General features: G+C 36.2%; 1 protein-coding gene and 2 non-coding genes across 7 annotated transcripts in view; all 3 read right to left on the reverse strand.

Annotated features, from left to right (window-relative positions):
- The window catches only part of XRN1 (5'-3' exoribonuclease 1), a 144553-nt gene that overhangs the window by 95137 nt on the left and 29242 nt on the right, over positions 1–20174 (reverse strand). For all 5 annotated transcript variants that reach the window (XM_024928323.4, XM_008951916.4, XM_055110578.2 and 2 more), the window contains 8 exons: positions 18006–18072; positions 17695–17800; positions 16330–16419; positions 13304–13460; positions 11708–11827; positions 4077–4246; positions 3038–3158; positions 2843–2941 (listed from right to left, as the gene is read on the reverse strand). In XM_024928323.4, the coding sequence (XP_024784091.3) occupies positions 2843–2941; positions 3038–3158; positions 4077–4246; positions 11708–11827; positions 13304–13460; positions 16330–16419; positions 17695–17800; positions 18006–18072 (930 nt within the window). The remainder of the gene's footprint in view (positions 1–2842; positions 2942–3037; positions 3159–4076; positions 4247–11707; positions 11828–13303; positions 13461–16329; positions 16420–17694; positions 17801–18005; positions 18073–20174) is intronic.
- Positions 6828–6936, reverse strand: LOC112439393 (U6 spliceosomal RNA). Its single transcript, XR_003027689.2, has one exon. It is a non-coding gene; the product is annotated as a U6 spliceosomal RNA (small nuclear RNA).
- LOC112439522 (U1 spliceosomal RNA) lies at positions 19398–19563 on the reverse strand. The gene has a single exon (XR_003027791.1). It is a non-coding gene; the product is annotated as a U1 spliceosomal RNA (small nuclear RNA).

Raw genomic sequence — 20174 nt, forward strand, 5'->3', positions numbered from 1 at the left:
CTTGAACCCAGGAGGCGGAGGTTGCAGTGAGGTGAGATTGCACCACTGCACTCCAGCCTAGGCAACAGAGCAAGACTCCATCTCAAAAATAAATAAATAAATAAATAAAGTGAACAAGTTGAATTAGTTGCTTTACAAAAATTCCATCTTCCATCCAGGTGTAAAACTCTATCATTCTAATTATCTTCCTTATTTTTTTATGGTAACTGAGAAAAATAAAAAGAACAGCAGAAATATCTAGAAAAGAACTATTGACTGTTTCATATCAAATAGTCAATTATTTAAAACAGGATCTAAGAAATACAAGCTCATTTCAGTTTATGGTTGGTGTGACGAAAAAAGAATATTAGACTTAAAATCAGGAGACACGGGTCCAAATTTGGGTTCTACCACTTTTTCAGCTATAGAATCTTTGGCATATCATTTAATCCTACTGAATCTCAGTTTTCTTTTATGAGGAAAAGGAATAACATCTACCTTACAATGTTGAGGATAAAAGAAAATCATATACATGAAAGCTTTCATAAACCATAAAATGCTCTACAAATATTCTGTAGGAAATAATATCTTAAGTAAAAAATTCTAGTTTTAAGAAACTGTAGGCTGGGGGCTGTGGCTCACGCCTGTAATCCCAGCACTTTGGGAGGCCAAGGCAGGTGGATCACGAAGTCAGAAGTTCAAGACCAGCCTGGCCAAGATGGTGAAACCCGGTCTCTACTAAAAATACAAAAAAAAAATTGGCCAAGCGTGGTGACAGGAGCCTGTAATTCCAGCCACTCGGGAGGCTGAGGCAGGAGAATCGCTCCTGGGCAGCAGAGGATGCAGTGACCCAAGATAGCGCCACTGCACCCCAGCCTGGGTGACAGAGTGAGACTCTGTCAAACAAACAAACAAACAAATAACTTCTTGACCAAGGGCTTAATACTTGCTACCTTTACTTCCCGTCTACACAATCTTAGCCTAGTTCTCAGAAATTGAAATTCTGCTTCCACCAATCTACCGAAATGGAATTTTCAAAGATCAACATTGATGTTCTAAAAGACAAATTCACAGATCTTATTTGAGTTTTTATTATTCTTCAGATTTATGCAGCTTACATCCTCTGCTCCATGTTTCTGTGGTACTATTTAACTTTGGAATCACTCTTCCTAACCTCTCTGTTTCTACTGGCTCCCTCTCCACCATTTATAACTGTGGGCATTTCTTTATGCTGAGACCATGAACACTCAATGCACCTTGTCTTCAAGGAAATGAACCTCAAAGTCATCAATTCTCTGTTGACAACTTGAATATCCTTCTCTCTCTCCAAGCTCTAGCTCCAGGTATTTAACTGTATATAAATAGCCTTTCTTTTTTTTTTCCTTTTTTGAGATGGAGTTTCGCTCTTGTCACCCAGGCTGGAGTGCAGTGGCGCGATTTTGGCTCACTGCAACGTCCACCTCCTGGGTTCAAGCAATTCTCCTGCCTCAGCCTCCCGAGTAGCTGGGATTACAGGCACCCACCACCAAGTCTGGCTAATTTTTGTATTTTCAGTAGAGACAGGGTTTCACCATGTTGGCCAGACTTGTCTTGAACTCCTGACCTCAGATGATATGCCCGCCTCAGCCTCCAAAAGTGCTGGGATTACAGACGTAAGCCACCATGCCCAACCATAAACAGCCTTTCTAAACAGGTTTTTCATCTGAGTCAGAGAACACAAAATATGTCTACTTTCTCTGTTCTCTCAAAGATGGTACATAACTCCTACTGTTCTAAATGCACAGAAGATAAGTTAATTTATTGCTTACAATGAATGACTTAGGGCATTAGGGCTTATACATCTTGTGGAATACTGGTTAAGAAAGGCTGGCAAGGCAGTTCCGGTTAAACATCCTAGTGTCACCTTAAAATTCCATCATTATTTATCATTTCATCCCCCTAAACCATCAACTCCCCTGTTTTAACTTTTCTAGTCCGGTAAATTACAATTTTTTTTTTAGTTAATTAGCCTGGATATCTCAGTCACATTTACTATTAATAGTTTCTCTTTTCACCCCCTGTATTTGACAAAATAATGAAACCTATCAGTTTTATTTCATCTTGTTCATCTAGATCTATTGCTACTTCTGAAGTTTATGTCTCTATCACCTGATGCTACACCCGCAAGCTTTCCCGCTTTCTTTGATTTCTCTTTTGTGCAATTTAGTTTATTATACTGCCACCAAATTAATCTTTATGAAAATATCAATTCCAAAATAATGGTCATGGGAAAATAAGTCCAAACTCAGCCTGGTACTCAAGGTTCGACATAATCTGGCCTCAATCTGATTTTTCAACCTTATCTTCTACTATTTCCAAACACAAATCCTCTGCTTCAATAAGGCTTATTTATTCCTTCTCCTCAAATATATCACATTTATTCTAAAGAAAAGACTAAGTGTTAAGAAATAGTTCAGATACACAAAAAGGTTAAAAACAATAATATATGACATTTTTGACTGAAATGACTGGCTCATGATATTTCTTTTGACTAGAATGCCTTTCCCCTCCTTTTCTGTGTCCTAACCTGTTTTTCAGCCCTCAGCTCAAGCCTATTCTCATTTACAAGTCTACACTTAACTTTTGGTTTACATAGCTCTTCTCCTTTTTAAAATTTCTAGAAAATTTGTATATTCATTGTGTCACAGTGATACAGGTTCTTGAACTATTATCTAATTTGTATGAATGTTTCTTTGCTTTATCCTTATTTAGGCTCCAAATTTCTAGAGTTACAACATATAATACCTCCCTGGTAAACATCCCAGCAGCTACAGTTTAATACATTATAGGCATATAATAAATGAATGATAAATAAAATACTTACAAGTTCATCTGATTCTGCATCCACTAAGATTTCCAACATCATGTTTTCTCCACGACTGCTTTGCTGGAATACTTGAACACCACTTTTCTTCAAAAAAAACTTTAAAAGAATTCAAATAATTTAATTTTAATTCTTTCTCCATAATCACTTCACACTTAATAAAGTGAAAAAATTCTGAACTAAATAGCCACTGACTTTGTGTTTGATGTGTTTCAGAGTAGGAAATCCACAGAAATATAATGCTTTCTGGTCAATTCTGGTTATTTTGTTTTTGTTTATGTCTACACGCCAAGCATCTAAGGATATTATTTTATACCTAGAAAATAAATCAAGGCATTTAATTTAAAATTAATACATTACAAACAATTACAGTTTTTTAACTTTCCCTTGAATATTTCGTAAGAGTCATCCTTGCTTTTAAAGAAGAGAATGACGATTAGTTCCAGACAAAGAAAACACAAGCAGATAACCAGCCTCTCTATTGTTACTGGTCTAGACACAATCATGCCTGTAGATTACTGAGTTGAGATTTTCCCCATTAATCTAAAACAAAACTATATATATAAGTTTTAAGAGAAAATATGACACATAACACAAATCTCTATATCCTCCATGTTCCAAAACCCAGGATGGAAAATAAACATTTTATAATGCCTGTTTTATCTTTCTCTTTCCTTTAACAAAAGGAAAAGTTGTAACTGAGAGATGTTTACTTTATTTGCAACTCAGTTGCCATCTGGGTAGATTATTTGCAGGGAAGGTGAGAGGAGAGAAAAAAAAAGGAAGATATTTTCATGAAAAGAAAAAAATGGAGCTCTTTATTTCTTATTTCCTTCTTTCTAGTTGGGTGGCTGGGGGGTATAATCAATGTCACAGCGTATCAAATAATGCTAGGAGCAGAAACATTGACAATGGAAACAAAAATTCACATATCCATTCAAGGGAGACAAAATGCAGGGATATACATTAGAGAGAAAAAATTCAAACACTTTTAATAGAAGAAGGAAAGAGAAACAAAGAATCTGACCAAAGTAGAGAATTATAGACACAAGTGTGAGAGATCCTTAGATCCTCTGCAAGTTAGATGTAACTCATTGATTATCAATTGACTATAACTGTCATAAACTATTTGCTAATTCTCCAAATAGATATTCAAAGCTCCCCCTTCCCCACTTCTCGCACCCTTGTGTTAGGAGGGCTCTTTTGTTGTTGAAAAATTACCAAGTAACATTACCTTGTACAACATCGTTCTATGGCAGGGAACTTTTCTGGCCATGGAGAAGGATAGATAAACTCTGTGTCTCTATCATACCAGTACATTAGGCACTCACTATGTTGGTTTCTTTTCCTCTCTTCCTTTTTGAGGGAGTGGTTACATGTCTCCATGGCTTCCAATAATCGCTTCTGAATATAAGGATTGAAGAGAAGGGTTACAAGCATAAAAATTCCATAATCTCAACAAACAGAATAAGTCTTTTTCCTCCATATACAGAATAACCATTTGTGCTCTTGAAAAACAAAAAACCAAAATCTTAACTAATGAAACTCTTCCATTTTATTGCATGAAAAATATGCTATTTATTGTTTCAAAGGGCCCTAGAATACTGCTACCACTGCAAAGTTCTCTGAAGCTATTACCCCAACAGTTGCCACTAAAGTGCAAATAAGCAAGGCAGCAGAAAATCAAATTTTAAGTGTGAATCTATTATAATACTATATCATAATTCACAGAGCATTAATCTCTTACTTTACAAATTCTGTAGTAGTATAGTAATGTCCATCTTTCCAAATTAACTTATACATTTAAAGTAATTCCAATCAGGACATCAATGATTTAAAATATCTTTTTTTAAAAAAAAGAATAAGATACCAGTGTTAATATGGAAGAATAAATGTATGGACAGTAAAAAGTAACCAGGGACTTGTCTTACCAGATTCTATCACTTTTGATAAAGCTACTGTAATCAAAACACTAGTACTGACACTACAAGAGACCCACAGACCAGAAGAACAGAATAGAGTTCAATAATAGACCCAAATCTATGCCAAAACAGTCCTTTAGGTATTTAAATAATGACAATGTCCTAACTAGCTATCCAGCTGAAAAAAAAGCACATACACTTCTGAACTTCCTACCATATATAAAAACAAGTATCACAATAACAAAATAACAAATGTATCAGAAGAAAATCTAGGTGGTATTGATAATTTAGTGTGATAAAGTTTTATTTAAGGAAGACAGAAAAAAAACGAACAGCCTTAAGGGGAAAGACATTTTTTAAGTAAAAGATAATGTATATGACAGAAGATGCCATATACAAATCAAGAGACAGATGTGATACTGGGGAAAACTATTTCTAATATATAAAGTAGCTAAAAATCAAAAGAAAAAAAGAAAGAGAAATGGGGAGAGAATATAAACAAGCAAATTACAAAGGAGAAAATGCAAAAGGTAAACATACATAAAAGTATTTTCAATAAGACATATGGACCAATGGAACAAAATAGAGAGCCCAGAAATAAATCCATAATTTATAGCCATCTGATTTTTGACAAGGTTGCCAAGAACACACAACAGGGCAAGGATTGCCTCTTCAATAAATGGTGTTTGGACAACTGAATATCCATATGCAGAAGAATAAAACTGGACTTTTATCTTAACATAAACAAAATCAACTCAAAATGGATTAAAAACCTAAACATTAAGACCTTAAACTATAAAACTACTAGAATAAAACACAGGACAAAAGCTTCTTGACACTGCTCTTGGCAATAATTTTTTGGATATGACTGGTGACATGGCTGAATTAATAAAGTCATATTTGGGAGAAAGTAGATGGCAAAAAGGCATAAACATTTTTGTTTTTGTTTTGAGACAGGGATTTGCTCTGACACCCATGCTGGAGCGCAGTGAGGCAATCATGGCTCACTGCAGCCTCAACCTCCTGGGCTCAAGTGATCCTCTCACTTCAGTCTCCCAGGTAGCTGGGAATACAGGTATACACCACAACATCCAGTTCATTTTTTTTTTTGGTAGAGGTTGGGTCTTGCTGTGTTGCCCAGGGTGGGCTTGAACTCCTGGGCTCAGGCAATCCTCCCAAAGTGTTGAGAGTACAGGTGTGAGCCATAAACATTATTTTTGATGAGAATTTCAGCTGGAGGATGAGCACAACAGTTGTTAAGATATAACAAAATCTTGCAGTCATCATCCAGTCAGCTTCCCTGCAGTAAGCACAAGCTGCTGGTACAAAATGTTTGTGAAACCAATCTGAAAAGATGTCCCTGGTGATCCATGCCTTTTTATTAGCATAATAATGGATTGGTATGAAATTCACTCCTTGAAAACAGTGAGAACGCAAGCTTTTGCTTATAACAGCAAGTTTACACTTATGCATGCCTGCTGCGTAAGTATATCTCAGCACAGTTATTTGGTCTTTGGCATCCTTAATTCTTGCAAGGGCTGTTTCATCAGCTGCAGTCAGTGTCTTTCTGGGGCAATAATGCCCGAACAGTGATGTTTCATCAGCATTACAGACTTGTTCCAACATCACTAGCAAAGACCCTGGCAAACGTGTCATTGAATTTCTCTAGCTTCATGATAAGCAGGTGCTTTATCATCCCAAACATTTAAAAATTCAATGCTGTGACTTTTAAATTTTATTTATTTATTTATTTATTTGATGGAGTATCACTCTGTCACCACGCTGGAGTGCAGTGGCACAATCTCGGCTCACTGCAACCTCCACCTCCTGGGTTCAAGCAATTCCCATGCCTCAGCCTCCTGAGTAGCTGGGACTACAGGCATGAACCACCAACCTGGCTAATTTTTGTATTTTTAGTAGGGTCAGGGTTTCACCATGTTGGCCAGGCTGGTCTTGAACTCCTGACCTCAAGTGATCTACCCAACTTGGCCTCCCAAAGTGCTGGGATTACAGGCATGAGCCACTGTGCCCGGCCTACTTTTTTGTTTTTATCATTACTATTTTTTAGTATGGAATGCTTCATGAATTTGTATATCATGCTTGCGCAAGGGCCATGCTAATCTTCTTTGTATCATTCCAGTTTTTTTTTTTTTAAGTATATGTACTGCTGAAGAGAGCACTATGTCTTTTTTTAAACTTTTGCAACCAGTCTGTTAAATGTTCACAGTTCTCTTCAATTTCCAGTTCACTGTGATAGATCTGTTTGTTTCATTATCAGCCTGCCATTAAATGGCATGTATTCACAGCAATGCTGACAAATGCAGTACTTCAATACATGATTGATATCTTCATTTGTAGCTTTATGCAGTATTCTCTTTTTCATTAACTTCTGCTCATCACTTTCAGCACAGAATGTCAACAGCTTACCCTTCTGTTTCTTCAGGTCATATATGGACATTCTAATAGCATACTCTTCTAAAAGACAGTTCACACACCGCTGTCTAGTTTCTCCAACAACTTGACTTTCTATGCTACAGGTAAACATAAATGCTTCCTATTTTTCTTGACACCAACACCCATAGGGGTAGCTGCAGTCCTTTTTGACATTGTCAACACTATCTTCACACCAGACTAAAGAATAAGCGAAGTAATACAGTGAGTAATGCACATAGGCCTGGGGCCCATTTGGGGCATTGTGGGGAACGTGCCATTGGCGCATCTGGCCTATACATGTGCCACTTTATTACCCTTTGTGGGGGTGCTTGGGTGGGGGAATCTGGGTGTGTGCAGAAAAGGTATATTGCAGCTGAAGAGGGCTGGGAGGGTCTTCTATCCCTTGCGATGCAAATAAGCTGTGTTGTGCACCTGCATTTTGACTGCAACCCATCCCATGACACCAGGTGCAGATTTTCTATTTGCGGCATCAGATTGATGCTCAAAGTTTCTAATTTTGGAGCATTTCAAATTTTTGATTTTCGGATTAGGGATGCTTAATCTGTACCACAATTTACTTATCTATTGTCCTGCTGACTGGTATTGGGCAGTTTCCAGTTTAGTTATTATGAATAGTCTTGTACAAAACATTTTTTAAACATACTTTCCCCTCCTCTTGGTAAATATCTAAGAATGGAATTGCTGGGTCCTAGGGTTAGGTGTATAATTTACTTTATAAGAAACTGCCAGATAGATATGAAAAGTGCTTTTATCCATCTTATACTCCCATTAGCAGTGTATAAAAATTCCAATTGCTCCACATTCTTGCCAATATTGGGTATTGCCTTTTAAGTTTTTTCCATTCAACTGGGATTATGGTATAGTGGTATCTTATCATGCTTTTAATTTACATTTACCTGATGCCTAATGATGTTGAGCACTTTTCCATTATTATTTGTATATCTTGCCTTGTGAAAATGGCCCTTCAAAAATATTTTGCCATTTAAAAAATTGGGTTGTGTCTTTAACTTGAGTTGGAGGAGCTGGTTATATACTCTGGATACCAGTCTCATGTATGTGTATGTTCTGCATATATTTTCTTTCTCCTACACTGTGGCTTATCTACTCTTTTTTAAATAGCATCTTTTGATAAATGGAAATTTTTTTGATTTTGGTGAAATCTATTTTCTCAATTCTTTCCTTTTATGGTTAGTGATTTCAGAATCTTGAAATTTTCTCCTAAGTTTGCTTCAAGAAGTTTTATGGTTTTAGCTTTTATTAATACATTTAGATATATGACATATTTTGAATTAAGTTTTGTGTATGGTGTGAGGTATGGGTCAAGATTCACTTTTATTCACAAATATAGCCAGTTGTTCTAGCACCAACTTTTGAAAAGCACTTTCTTTACTCACTGAATGCTTTGGTGCCTTAATTGAAGATGAATTAACTGCATAAACATACATTTGGGTGGACTATTTCTGTTCCAATTTATCTATTTGCTTATGGCTATACCAATAACAGACTGTCTTGATTAATGTGGCTTCATGGTTAGTCTGGAAATCAGGTCATGTAAGTCCTCCAACACTGTTCTTTATATGGATTGTTTTGGTTTTCTCCTTTGCAATCTTATAAAAACTTTAGAATCATATTTTCAATTATATAAAAACCTGCTAGGATTTTCACTGGGATTGAATTTAAAGATCAAATTGAGGAGGACGTACACCTTAACAATATTAAGTCTTCAAATCCATGAACATGATATAATCCCTTCATTTACTTAGGTTTTCCATCTCTTTCAGGGTAGAGGGCTTCCACATATGTTGTTAAGTTTATAGCTGTGTATTTTATATTTTTAAATGCTATTTTAAGCAGAATCTTTAAGCTTCTTATTTTAAAAGTTTTGTATTTTCAAATGGTTTGTTGCTAGTATATGGAAATACAATTAGTTTTTGTACAGATCTTATACTCTGTAACCTTGCTAAAGTTACTTATCAGTTACAGTTTCTCTTTTGAAGATTTCTTAGAATTTTTACATAGATAATAATGCCACCTGCCACTAAAAACAATTTTACTTATTTTCTTCATCTTAACACACTGAACCTCCAGTAAAACGTTAGGAAGTAGTAGTTAGAATGGACATCTTGTCCTATTCTTGACTTTACAGGAAAATGGTCCTTCTTTTACTATTAAGTATGTTGTTTGCAGTAAGATTTTTTATATGCCTTTATCATAAGGTTGAGGATGTTTCCTGTTATCCTTGTTTGTTGAACATTTCTATTAAAACTGGATGTTTGTGAAAAAAATATTCTTGGTCAGATAGTGGAAGGTGGAAAAAAAACTGGATGTTGAATATTGATAATGTGGTAAATTACATTGCAAACTAACTTTGTATTTCTAAAATAAATCCCATTTGGTCATGAGTATTATCCTTCTTATACGCTGTCAGATTCTATCTCATGTTTTTTTTTTTTTTTTTTTTTTTGAGATGGAGTCTGGCTCTGTTGCCAGGCTGGAGTGCAGTGGCTGGATCTCTGCTCACTGCAACCTCTGCCTCTGAGGGTTCAAGCGATTCTCCTGCCTCAGCCTCCTGAGAAGCTGGGACTACAGGTGCCCACCACCACGCCCTGCTAATTTTTGGTATTTTTAGTGGAGACGAGATTTAATCTTGTTAGCCAGGACAGTCTTGATCTCCTGACCTCATGATCTACCCACCTCAGCCTCCCAAAGTGCTGGGATTACAGGCATGAGCCACCGTGCCCGGCCTCATGTTATTTTCTTAGGAGTTTTTGCATCTACTTTTAGGAGGAGTATCAGTCAGTAATTTTCATTTCTTTTAATGCCATGTCAAATTTGGGTCTCTGGAATATGCTAGTCTAATAAAATGTTGGGAAGCAATTTCCTTTCTTCTGTTTTCTGAAAGTTTGTGTAAGATTGGCATTATTTCTTAAATGTTTGCTAGAATTCACAAGTGAAGACATCTGGGCCTAGAATATACAAAAGACTATTCAGATTTTTATATTTTTTTCTGTGAGTTTTGATAAGTTGTGATGAAATATGTTCACTTCATCTAGGTTGTTGAATTTGTTGACATAAAGTTTGACCATAACATTCCTTAACTAACCTTTTACTATATGAAGGAACTATAAGATAGCTCCTCTTCATTCCCAATATTGGTAATTTATTTCTGCCTTCCCCCCTTTTATTTAACTTTCTTGATTAGTCTAGGTAGGATTTACTGACTTTATTAATCTTTTCAAAGAACTAACTTTTGATGTCATTAATTATTCTCCATTGTTTGTTCATTTTCTGTAGATTTCTGCTTCTTTTTATTTCCTTCATTCTGCTTGAGTTTAATTTGCTCTTCTTTTTCTATCTTCTTAAGTTAGAAGCTTAGGTAATTTATTTTAAACCTTTTTCTTGTTTAGCGTCTAGAACCTTAAATTTCCTTTTAAGCCCTGCTTTAGTTGTATCATACTGACCATGGATCCTTTTTTTTTCTTTCCTGAGGGAAAAAAAGCAATCCTACAGTCTTGGCCTCCCAAAGTGTTGGGATTACAGCATGTGTGCCACCACGCTCAGCCCCCATTATGATGTATTGTATTTTAATTATCGTTCAGATCAAAATATTTTCTAATTTTTCTTTTAATTTCTTCTTTCATCATAGGCTATTTAGAAGTGTGCTATTTAGTTTCAAAATGGATTCCCCAGATCTTTGTTACTATTTCTAATTTAATTCTATGAGTAGGTTTATAGCATTACTCAAATCTTCTTTATCCTTACTGAAATTTTTTTTTTTTTTTTTTTTGAGATGGAGTCTCGCTGTCTCCCAGGCTGGAGTGCAGTGGCGCGATCTCGGTTCACTGCAGGCTCCGCCCCCCGGGGTTCACGCCATTCTCCTGCCTCAGCCTCTCGAGTAGCTGGGACTACTGGCGCCCGCCACCTTGCCCGGCTAATTTTTTGTATTTTTTTAGTAGAGACGGGGTTTCACTGTGTTAGCCAGGATGGTCTCGATCTCCTGACCTTGTGATCTGCCCGCCTCAGCCTCCCAAAGTGCTGGGATTATAGGCGTGAGCCACCGCGCCCGGCCATCCTTACTGAATTTTTGTCCTCTTGTGTTATTAATTCTTCAGAGAAAAGTGTTGAAATTTCTAGCTATAATTCTGGTAATTTTTGCTTCATGTATTTTAGGTTCTCTTATTAGATACAACATATTTAGGATTTTTATGTCTTCTTGAACTGAACTGACTCCTTTATCTGTATAAAATATCTCTTTATCTCCGGTAATATTACTCCTTGTTCTGAAGACTACTTTGTCTAATAATAGTAAAGCCACTTCAGCCTTATTATAATTGGCATACCTGGAAGTTTTTATGCACATAATGAAGAGGGTAGCTAAATCTCATTAACAAAACATAAATGGTGATTAAAACCCATTGCTCATTAACCTATGTGAAATAGTCTCTGATTAAGAATGTATGTGTATGTAATGATTATTTCATGCACTGACCTCATCAATAAAAGGGATTAACACCACAGCTTCCCATTCCTGTTGTTTCCCATTTAGGTCAGTTTTAAAATCAGGTGGGTAATATTCTATAATTGGTGAGTCTTCATTGGTCATCAAATGCTGTGAAAATATAAAATAGTATAATAGAAATATAAGAACTAATATCAATATAGTTTTTTGTTAATGTATTTATAATATTTCCTCATATGTTAGTTTAAAATTTCTAAGCAAAGCAAACTAAATTTTTGTATCTTTGATATGTCACAATATACTTGCTATATTTTGATTTTCAACTATAAGAATTCTGATTTCACTACTACTCATCATTTATACATTTTACTGACTTAGTTATGCAGCAAAGTCATCCTTACTCTCAACGTTCATTTTAAATTATTTTTTCTTGTTTTTTCACTCTACAAGACACACAGCTAAATTGTTTTTCTATTCAGACTTCATTTCAGTTCATCTAAAAGGCACCTAGTAGTCCTCTATTTTTAGCCTCAAATTGACAATTTACTTTCATGTCCTGAAGAACTGATTCTATTAAGTAATGTAACATCCAAGATAGTTTAAAATAAAAATATCCTAAAATCCAAGAACCACTGCACCACTAATATCAAAGAGAAATAGTCCAATAACACATTTCTATGACTTTGTAACGGAGGTAGACAAAGAAAGCATAAGGAAATAAGGCAGTATACTCTCAGGGTAATATTCAAAATATTTAAAATAACCAGTATGGCATGGGCACTCTACGATAAAACAGACCGTAAAACACTTGCATGGTCATGCTGGTTCAGAGTGGTTGGGTATTAAAGCGTATTGTATCCAAAGGCAGGGAAAAAACAATCAAAGAAACTTACGAAGAAAGGGAAGCCAGGATCAACAACAGTTTAAGGTTCAGAAAGATGCAGAAGGGAGTCTGACACTGCTAAAGAAGTAAAGGGGGTGTGTGTGTCTACTCCAATTCCTGACCAAACCACAGAATTAAAAGAACAGATTGTTACCCTCAAAGAACGATATAAAGTATAACTTCAGAATCACCTTACTAGGCTTAGCGTAATTTTGGTAACCTTATCAACTCCTGAAATATTTTCCTCCTGTTACATGAAATATGTTAACCAAAGAAAGCTTTTTATTTCACAATTTGATAAATAAAATGTTTAAAAACAAACATATACTGAGGTAGTACTGCTGTTGGGATAAATGACTTATTAGAACCATCCCTATACCAAAATGTAGACAGTAAAGGGAAGAGAAATGAATCTATAAATGTTTAGATAAAGTAGATAGCTTCAGATTTTGTCGGTTTTAGCCTACTTTCTTCAGTGTAGAGACAAACTGAAAATCTGTTTAAAGGTGCTGAAAATGAAGCCAGGCTCTGAATGATTTACGGAGTTTCTTTGCATCTTTAAAACAAAGCTAACTTGAAATCAAAGAATTACTTTTCAAGGGACTTGTTAAAAAATACTATGGTTTAAAACTGAAAATAACTACTTAGCTACCAAATAAATTTGAGTATTATTGTTTCTAGGTTTGGAGGAAGAGCTTCTAAATATCAAAAAGGACATAAAAACATTCAATTCTAAGACCCACCTGGTAGCATGCAGGAAGTAAATTTTTGCTGGCTGCTGGAAGTACAGCAAGAAGCTGTTCAAATGGCTTAAAAGGTTTTCCTAGTTCAAAATGGATTTTGAGTGTACTGATGTTGTGTATATCAGACAGGAAAGGTGCATAATGATAAGGATAATACCTATAAAACAAAACTGAGTTTTAAACAAGTGGCATCTTTATGAATTAGGTTAATAATAAGCATATACTTTTCCCCATATTTTAACAACATATAAAAATAATTTTAAAAAATTAGTACTGCCCATAATTCTACTATCTGAATATAAGAAATTAGCAGTGTTGGAAAATTTAGGTCATCCGATGGCAACAAATGTTACATTTCCTGAATTTTTTTTTTTTTTTTTTTTTTTGAGACAGAGTCTCGCTCTGTTGCCCAGGCTGGAGTGCAGTGGCGCGATCCTGGCTCACTGCAAGCTCCGCCTCCCGGGTTCACGCCATTCTGCTGCCTCAGCCTCCCAAATAGCTGGCACTACAGGCGCCTGCCACCATGCCAGGCTAATTTTTTGTATTTTTAGTAGAGACGGGGTTTCACCTTGTTAGCCAGGATGGTCTCGATCTCCTGATCTCGTGATCCGCCCGCCTCGGCCTCCCAAAGTGCTGGGATTACAGGCGTAAGCCACTGCGCCTGGCCTATTTCCTGAATTTTTAAAGTGTGGTTTCACATTTCTGAAATTGGGATGAATCAGGTAATTGAAAAACACGTATAATGTAATGCTTTTTTAAATTCTCAAAATGTTGATAGTGAATCTTCCAATCAATAGATTGAACCAGAAATAATGAGGTAGTCAGAAGACTTTCAGTTTGGTCACTTGAGCCTGGATCATTTAAGCAAGAGGCTAAAAACAGTTGAACATTCTGGTAAAAGCTCACAAGGAGAGGAAGAAAAGTGACTCTGAGGTTATCTGGCCATTACCAGTCAGATCTAAGAACTTTTATCTTTGAATTAGCATGCTTATTATTGTATTTGTGATAAGGATGAAACCATGTATTGATCACATACACTAATTGTTTTTGTTTTTATTACCTTCTCATCTTAATTACAGGTATAAATATTTTATAAAGCTTTGAACAAACAATTTTTAAAAATTTCAATATGCTTCTAATGTTTGAGTCAGGATACCAAAAACATTGAAATGTTTTTGTATTCCATAATTACGGCATACATTTCAAAAAAATGGAGGAGTTTAGGAGGCCAAGTGCCATGTGGAATAGAAAAAGGGTAGACTTTGGAATCAGACAGGCTTTGACTTAATTCTTGGGTGTATAATCTTTAGGAAGATTACCTAACCTTTCTCAACCTTTCAGAGCCTCAATTTCTTCATCTGTAAAAGGGAGAAAACAATGTTTACTTTAAATAGTTATGAAGATTATGTGAGAGCATGCTTTTTATGTGCTTGGCCTTAATGTAAGTTACAACAGGAATAACTTACATTCACACTATTTTAAAAATGGCAAATCAAGGATTTTCTTCATGAGATTGCTCCTCAGAGAGGCCCTGAGAATCAGGTGATTATAAAACTTTTTTCAAAGGCTTTATTTAGTAAGTGAAACCATAATTAATGTCACATTATTTTGCACTGGTTTGTATTGCTAGATGGAGCTCTGAAACAGAGCCTAGCACAGGTGCTTTAAACAAAACCAAACCAAACAGAGTTGTGTTATCATCTAAAAGTCTCTAGTATTCACTGTATCATTTTTTGGTTTTTAATTTTTCTACTTTGGTGGATGGTTTGAAAATGCAGATGGGATTTGCTAGAATAGGAAACATGAGAAATAAAATGATTACTATTCTCCATAAAAGCAAATAATTGGGAGGCTGAGGTATGATAATTGCTTGAACCCGGGAAGGGGAGGTTGCAGCAGTGAACCAAGACTGCACCACTGCACCCTAGCCTTGCTGACAGAACGAGACTCTGTCTCAAAAAAAAAAAAAGAACTCCTTTCTCTTTTCTTCTTCACCTTTCTAGCCCTTCCTAGAAGTAAGCCCACTTTTCAATGATTATTCTGTTTATTTATTTATAATTTTTTTGAGAGATAGAGTCTTGTTCTGCTGCCCAAGCTGGAGTGCAGTGATGCGATCTCAGCTCAGCTCAATTGCAGCCTCTGCCTCCAAAGTTCAAGCGATTCTCCAGCCTCAGCCTCCCAAGTAGCTGGGACTACAGAGGCACACCACCATGCCCAGCTAATTTTTGTATTTTTAGTAGAGATGGGGTTTCACCATGTTGGCCAGGCTAGTCTCAAAACTCTTGACCTCAAGTGATCTGCCCACCTTGGCCTCCCAAAGCGATGGGATTAGAGGCATGAGCCACTGTGCCCGAACACTTCAATAATTATTCTTGATAGAGAATTTTTTAGCAAACACAAAAAATGTAAAGAGAATATAATGAACACCCTCACATAACCATCACTCAAACCCAGTAATTATCAAGACTTTGCCAAACTTGACTAACTTTGATAGAGAACATTAAATCTTTACATTAACTAAGACCTCTTATTATGAGCCTTCTGTTAGGGCTGGAGAAAACATTACCTATATTTCATTTAAACCTGGTTGTATGGAACTTTTAAAAAATTACCATAAGTAGAGGCCGGGTGCAGTGACTCATGCCTGTAATCCTAGCACTTTGGGAGGTCGAGGTGGGCGGATCACCTGAGGTCAGGAGTTCGAGACTAGCCTGGCCAACATGGCGAAACACCATCTCTACTAAAAATATAAAAATTAGCTGGCTGTGGTGGCGCATGCCTGTAATCCCAGCTACTCAGGGGGTTGAGGAAGAATTGCTTGAACCCAGGAGGCGGAGATTGCAATGAGCCGAGATCATGCCACTGCACTCCAGCCTGGGCAACAGAGTGAGACTCTGTCTCAAAAAAAAAAAAAAAAAAAAAAATTACCATAAGTAGAAATAAAAGGAAGTGCTTCCTAAATAAGACTCTAGTAGAATGAATCATTATAAAAAGACAAAACTTTATTTTTGTTTTTATTCTCTCACCAGCTCCAGGACTGAACTCCATGATAGTAATAGTGCAAAATCCACTGTATTGCCTGAACATAACATGCAGCTTGATCAGCCAGAAAGTCACTGAAAATAGAATATTTTCATTATAACATATTTTCTGAAGACAGGCCCGTGTCTTTAGAGCACGGTATCTGCTGATACAACATTTTACCTCAGATGATTTATTTAATCAATGAATTAGCTATTTATGGCTAAAAATTATAATCCTAAAAACTCCAAAATATTTTTAAAAATTACATCCTGTCACATTACAGTTTTCCTAAACCAACTATCAAAATAGATAAGTCTGTTATTCATATTTACTCAGTTAATGCACCACTCCCTTGGTCCAAAGGTTGAAGATTTACCCAATGAAGCTTTCCATAGTGACACTACCACTGTCTTAAATAGTGGGGGTGAGACGGGAGAAAGGGATGGGAATCTTCTTTACATGGGATGATATCTGAGAGAAGCAAAGCAGCAAATCAGGAAGATCTTAAAATTTGGTCACAGAAGCTAGAACGCTTTCAGAAGTGCTGTATGTGAACAATATTCCTTCTAATCCTTTCTTTGTCAAAAACCAAATGCCATCTTCTAAGTTTGGGTAAAATAAGTCTTCAAATCATCAAAACAAAACAAAACAGAGCCCTGGGCTAAAGGCAAAAATATTCACTTAGAAATTACATAACTACATATTTCCGGGAGGTAGTTTTTTAATATGAAAAATATTGCTTTTTTATTATAAAAGAACTATTTCCTCAGGAGTGAAAATCTGGACAATGAAGAACAGCATTTTTATCATCTTATAGCCATCACTTTTACATTTTTAGTGTTTCAGTCTTTTATCTATATCTAGGTTTTTTTAAGTGTTAATGAGAGCATACTGTATGTATGATTTCATGTCTTGCCTTTACAATTTGTACTTAATAATGTACTATAAGCATCCTTCCAAATTGTTATGAACTTTCTGCAAGTACCAGTTTAGCAGTTCTGCAGATTCCGGAGATGGAAGAGGTGACAGAGATGGTGACTGTAATGAAGAAGCAGTGGCCAATTATGATGAACCTTCTTATTGGACATTTAGATTATTTCTAATTTTTTTACTATTATAAACAACTTTGTAACAAAAATCCTTATACATAAGGATCATTTTCTCTTCAGCAATTTTTATCACAGGAATATAATACAAGTCAGAATTAATACCATCTTCTCCAAAACCAGACTAGTTGAAACATACACAATAATTCATGAAACCAAAAAATCCTTTTTCTCCCACTACTTCATCAAAATCATATTTTCTGAATAACTGCAAAATCTAATTTTTTCTATTTTAAAATAAAAGCATTGGCAAAAACGTACTCAGATACTACGTCAACCCCCATCTTCGTCATGTAATATGTTCTTTTATATTGTCTAAACTCAGTTTCAAATAGGTCATCATCTTCAGTCTCATCTTCTAAATTATCTGGGGAAAAAAGTCAGAAAGATAGTGACTGACAATTATGAATAGCCTGTTTTTCCACCTAATGATTTGATAAATGCATATCCAAGTTGATGCTTATATGCTATCACAGAAATCTGTTCCACCCAAAATTAGTAATAATAAATAAAAGGTATAACAATTACCCTGTCAAAGTAGTAACATATCAAAACACATACTTCATACTTACCCTTAGAAGTTATCATTTCGCCTTCATTTTTGTCTAAAGCAGCCCAACACAGAGAATTTTCCTGGCCCTGTAAATTGTAAATCAACATAAAATGAATGGCAAGATACATTTCAAAATGAGATGTCATTTCTCTTCCATGCACCCATTTGCTTTTCTATAGTTCTTCCATGTTATAACATCCTTCATATCCTGCCCATCTGTTTTTCCTCCCTTGTGATCTCAATCCTTTCTCTCCTCTATTCTCTGATTTCCTGTCTACTGCCAATGACTCTCTTTAGTTCTTCCTACTCCCTTATCCCCATTTCCTTTCTTTCATCCAACTTATGGCCTCTACCAACTTCCTGTGTCTGGGCTATTCCTGCACAGTGTCTCTAATGTTAGCTGCATATGGCTGGAAGACTGGTGAAGTTTAAGTACTGAATTGTGGTGGGGGAGCCAGGGATTACTGACAGGTAAGTTTTGTGTGTACAGGTTCCCAAAAAGTTGCAGAGCCCGTTTTCTTAGGGGGGGAAAAAAAAGACACACACACACACAAAAACCAGTGGAATGCAGACTGACTGCTGCCAAGTTCCAGTGAGGAAGAGCTAAGCAGCGAGAAGGACTACACTAGAGAAAACAAGGACAGTTGCCCCTCCTGGAGCAAGAGTCATTAAGTTTGAACCTAAATAGAACCAATACAGCAAGGAGAGTAAGAAACTCAACAGAATCTTGGCCGGGCATGGTGGCTCACGCCTGTAATCCCAGGACTTAAGGGAGGCCAAGGTGGGCAGATCACGACGTCAGGAGTTCGAGACCAGCATTACCAACATAGTGAAACCCCGTCTCTACTAAAAATACAAAAATTAGCTGGGTGGTGGCGCGCACCTCTAATCCCAGGTACTCAGGAGGCTGAGGCAGGGGAATTCAAGCAAACCCAGGAGGTAGAGGTTGCAGTGAGCCAAGATCGCGCCACTGCACTCCAGCCTGAGTGACAGAGTGACATGCTGTCTCCAAAAAAAAAAAAAAAAAAAGAAACTCAACAGAATCCAATAATTACAGAGAGGCTGAGGAATTTTTCACAAGAGGTTTACTTTTCAAGTTAACACAAGACATTCTTTGGAGATTATCAGGGATGCTCTGCAGGGTACTATCATATTCTAATTGATTCTATTATTCATTTATTAAGCACATAACATTTACTAGATATTGTGCTATTAGGCTGGCGCAAAAGTAATTGTGGTTTTTGCCATTACTATTAACTTAGACTATTGTATTTTATATGTAAATCATTTCTAGAGAAAAATCACTGATCTAGTTAATGTCTCATATCATTAAACACTATAAATATCCACATTTTAAAAACTAGTCCATTGTTTTAAAATAACAATTTTTTTTTAATTAAAAAAAAATTGCCAGGGGAAAGTGTGAATGCAGTCCTCCACTACCATAAGTCACGCAGTTGTTTCCCACATTTGGCGAAATCGCAGGGCATCAGCACATCCAGAGTGCAATGGATAAACCTCGCCCTGGGAAAACCACCTTCATGATCATGGTATCCTCCCTGTCAGGTTTTAAATAATTGTTTTTCTTTTTTATGAGACAGAGTCTCACTCTATCAGCCAGGCTGGAGTGCAGTGGCCCAGTCTTGGCTCACTGCAACCTCTGTCTCCCAGGTTCAAGTGATTCTCGTGCCTCAGCCTCCCAAGTAGCTGGGATTACAGGTGTGTGCCACCACATCCAACTAATTTCTGTTTTTTTAGTAGAGATGGGGTTTCGCCACATTGCCCAGGCTGGTCTCAAACTCCTGACCTCAGGTAATCCACCCATTTTGCCTCCCAAAGTGCTGGGATTACAGGTGTGAGCCACTGCACCTGGCCTTAAATAATTGTTTTTAATAACATGTTTTAAGTAATTTTTTAAAAAAGCCCAGAAAATAATTCATTTTCTGGGCTTTTATGTTTAGAAATGTTTCCCACATTTATTAACATAAAACACAATGTACCTCTTCAACAGTAAAAATAAGGAACTGATTATTGAAGATCTCATTAAATGACGGAAGCTAATAGAAAAAAAGAAACCAAATCAATTTCTGAAATGCCTATAGAGAGGAAGAGAAATAAAACGAGGCAATCCCAAATCATAAGAAGGAAAATGAGAAACAAAGAATATAATTTTTGCCTTTACAGTTAA

This window comes from Pan paniscus, chromosome 2 (genome assembly GCF_029289425.2).
Source record: "Pan paniscus chromosome 2, NHGRI_mPanPan1-v2.0_pri, whole genome shotgun sequence".
Classification (NCBI taxonomy): domain Eukaryota; kingdom Metazoa; phylum Chordata; class Mammalia; order Primates; family Hominidae; genus Pan; species Pan paniscus.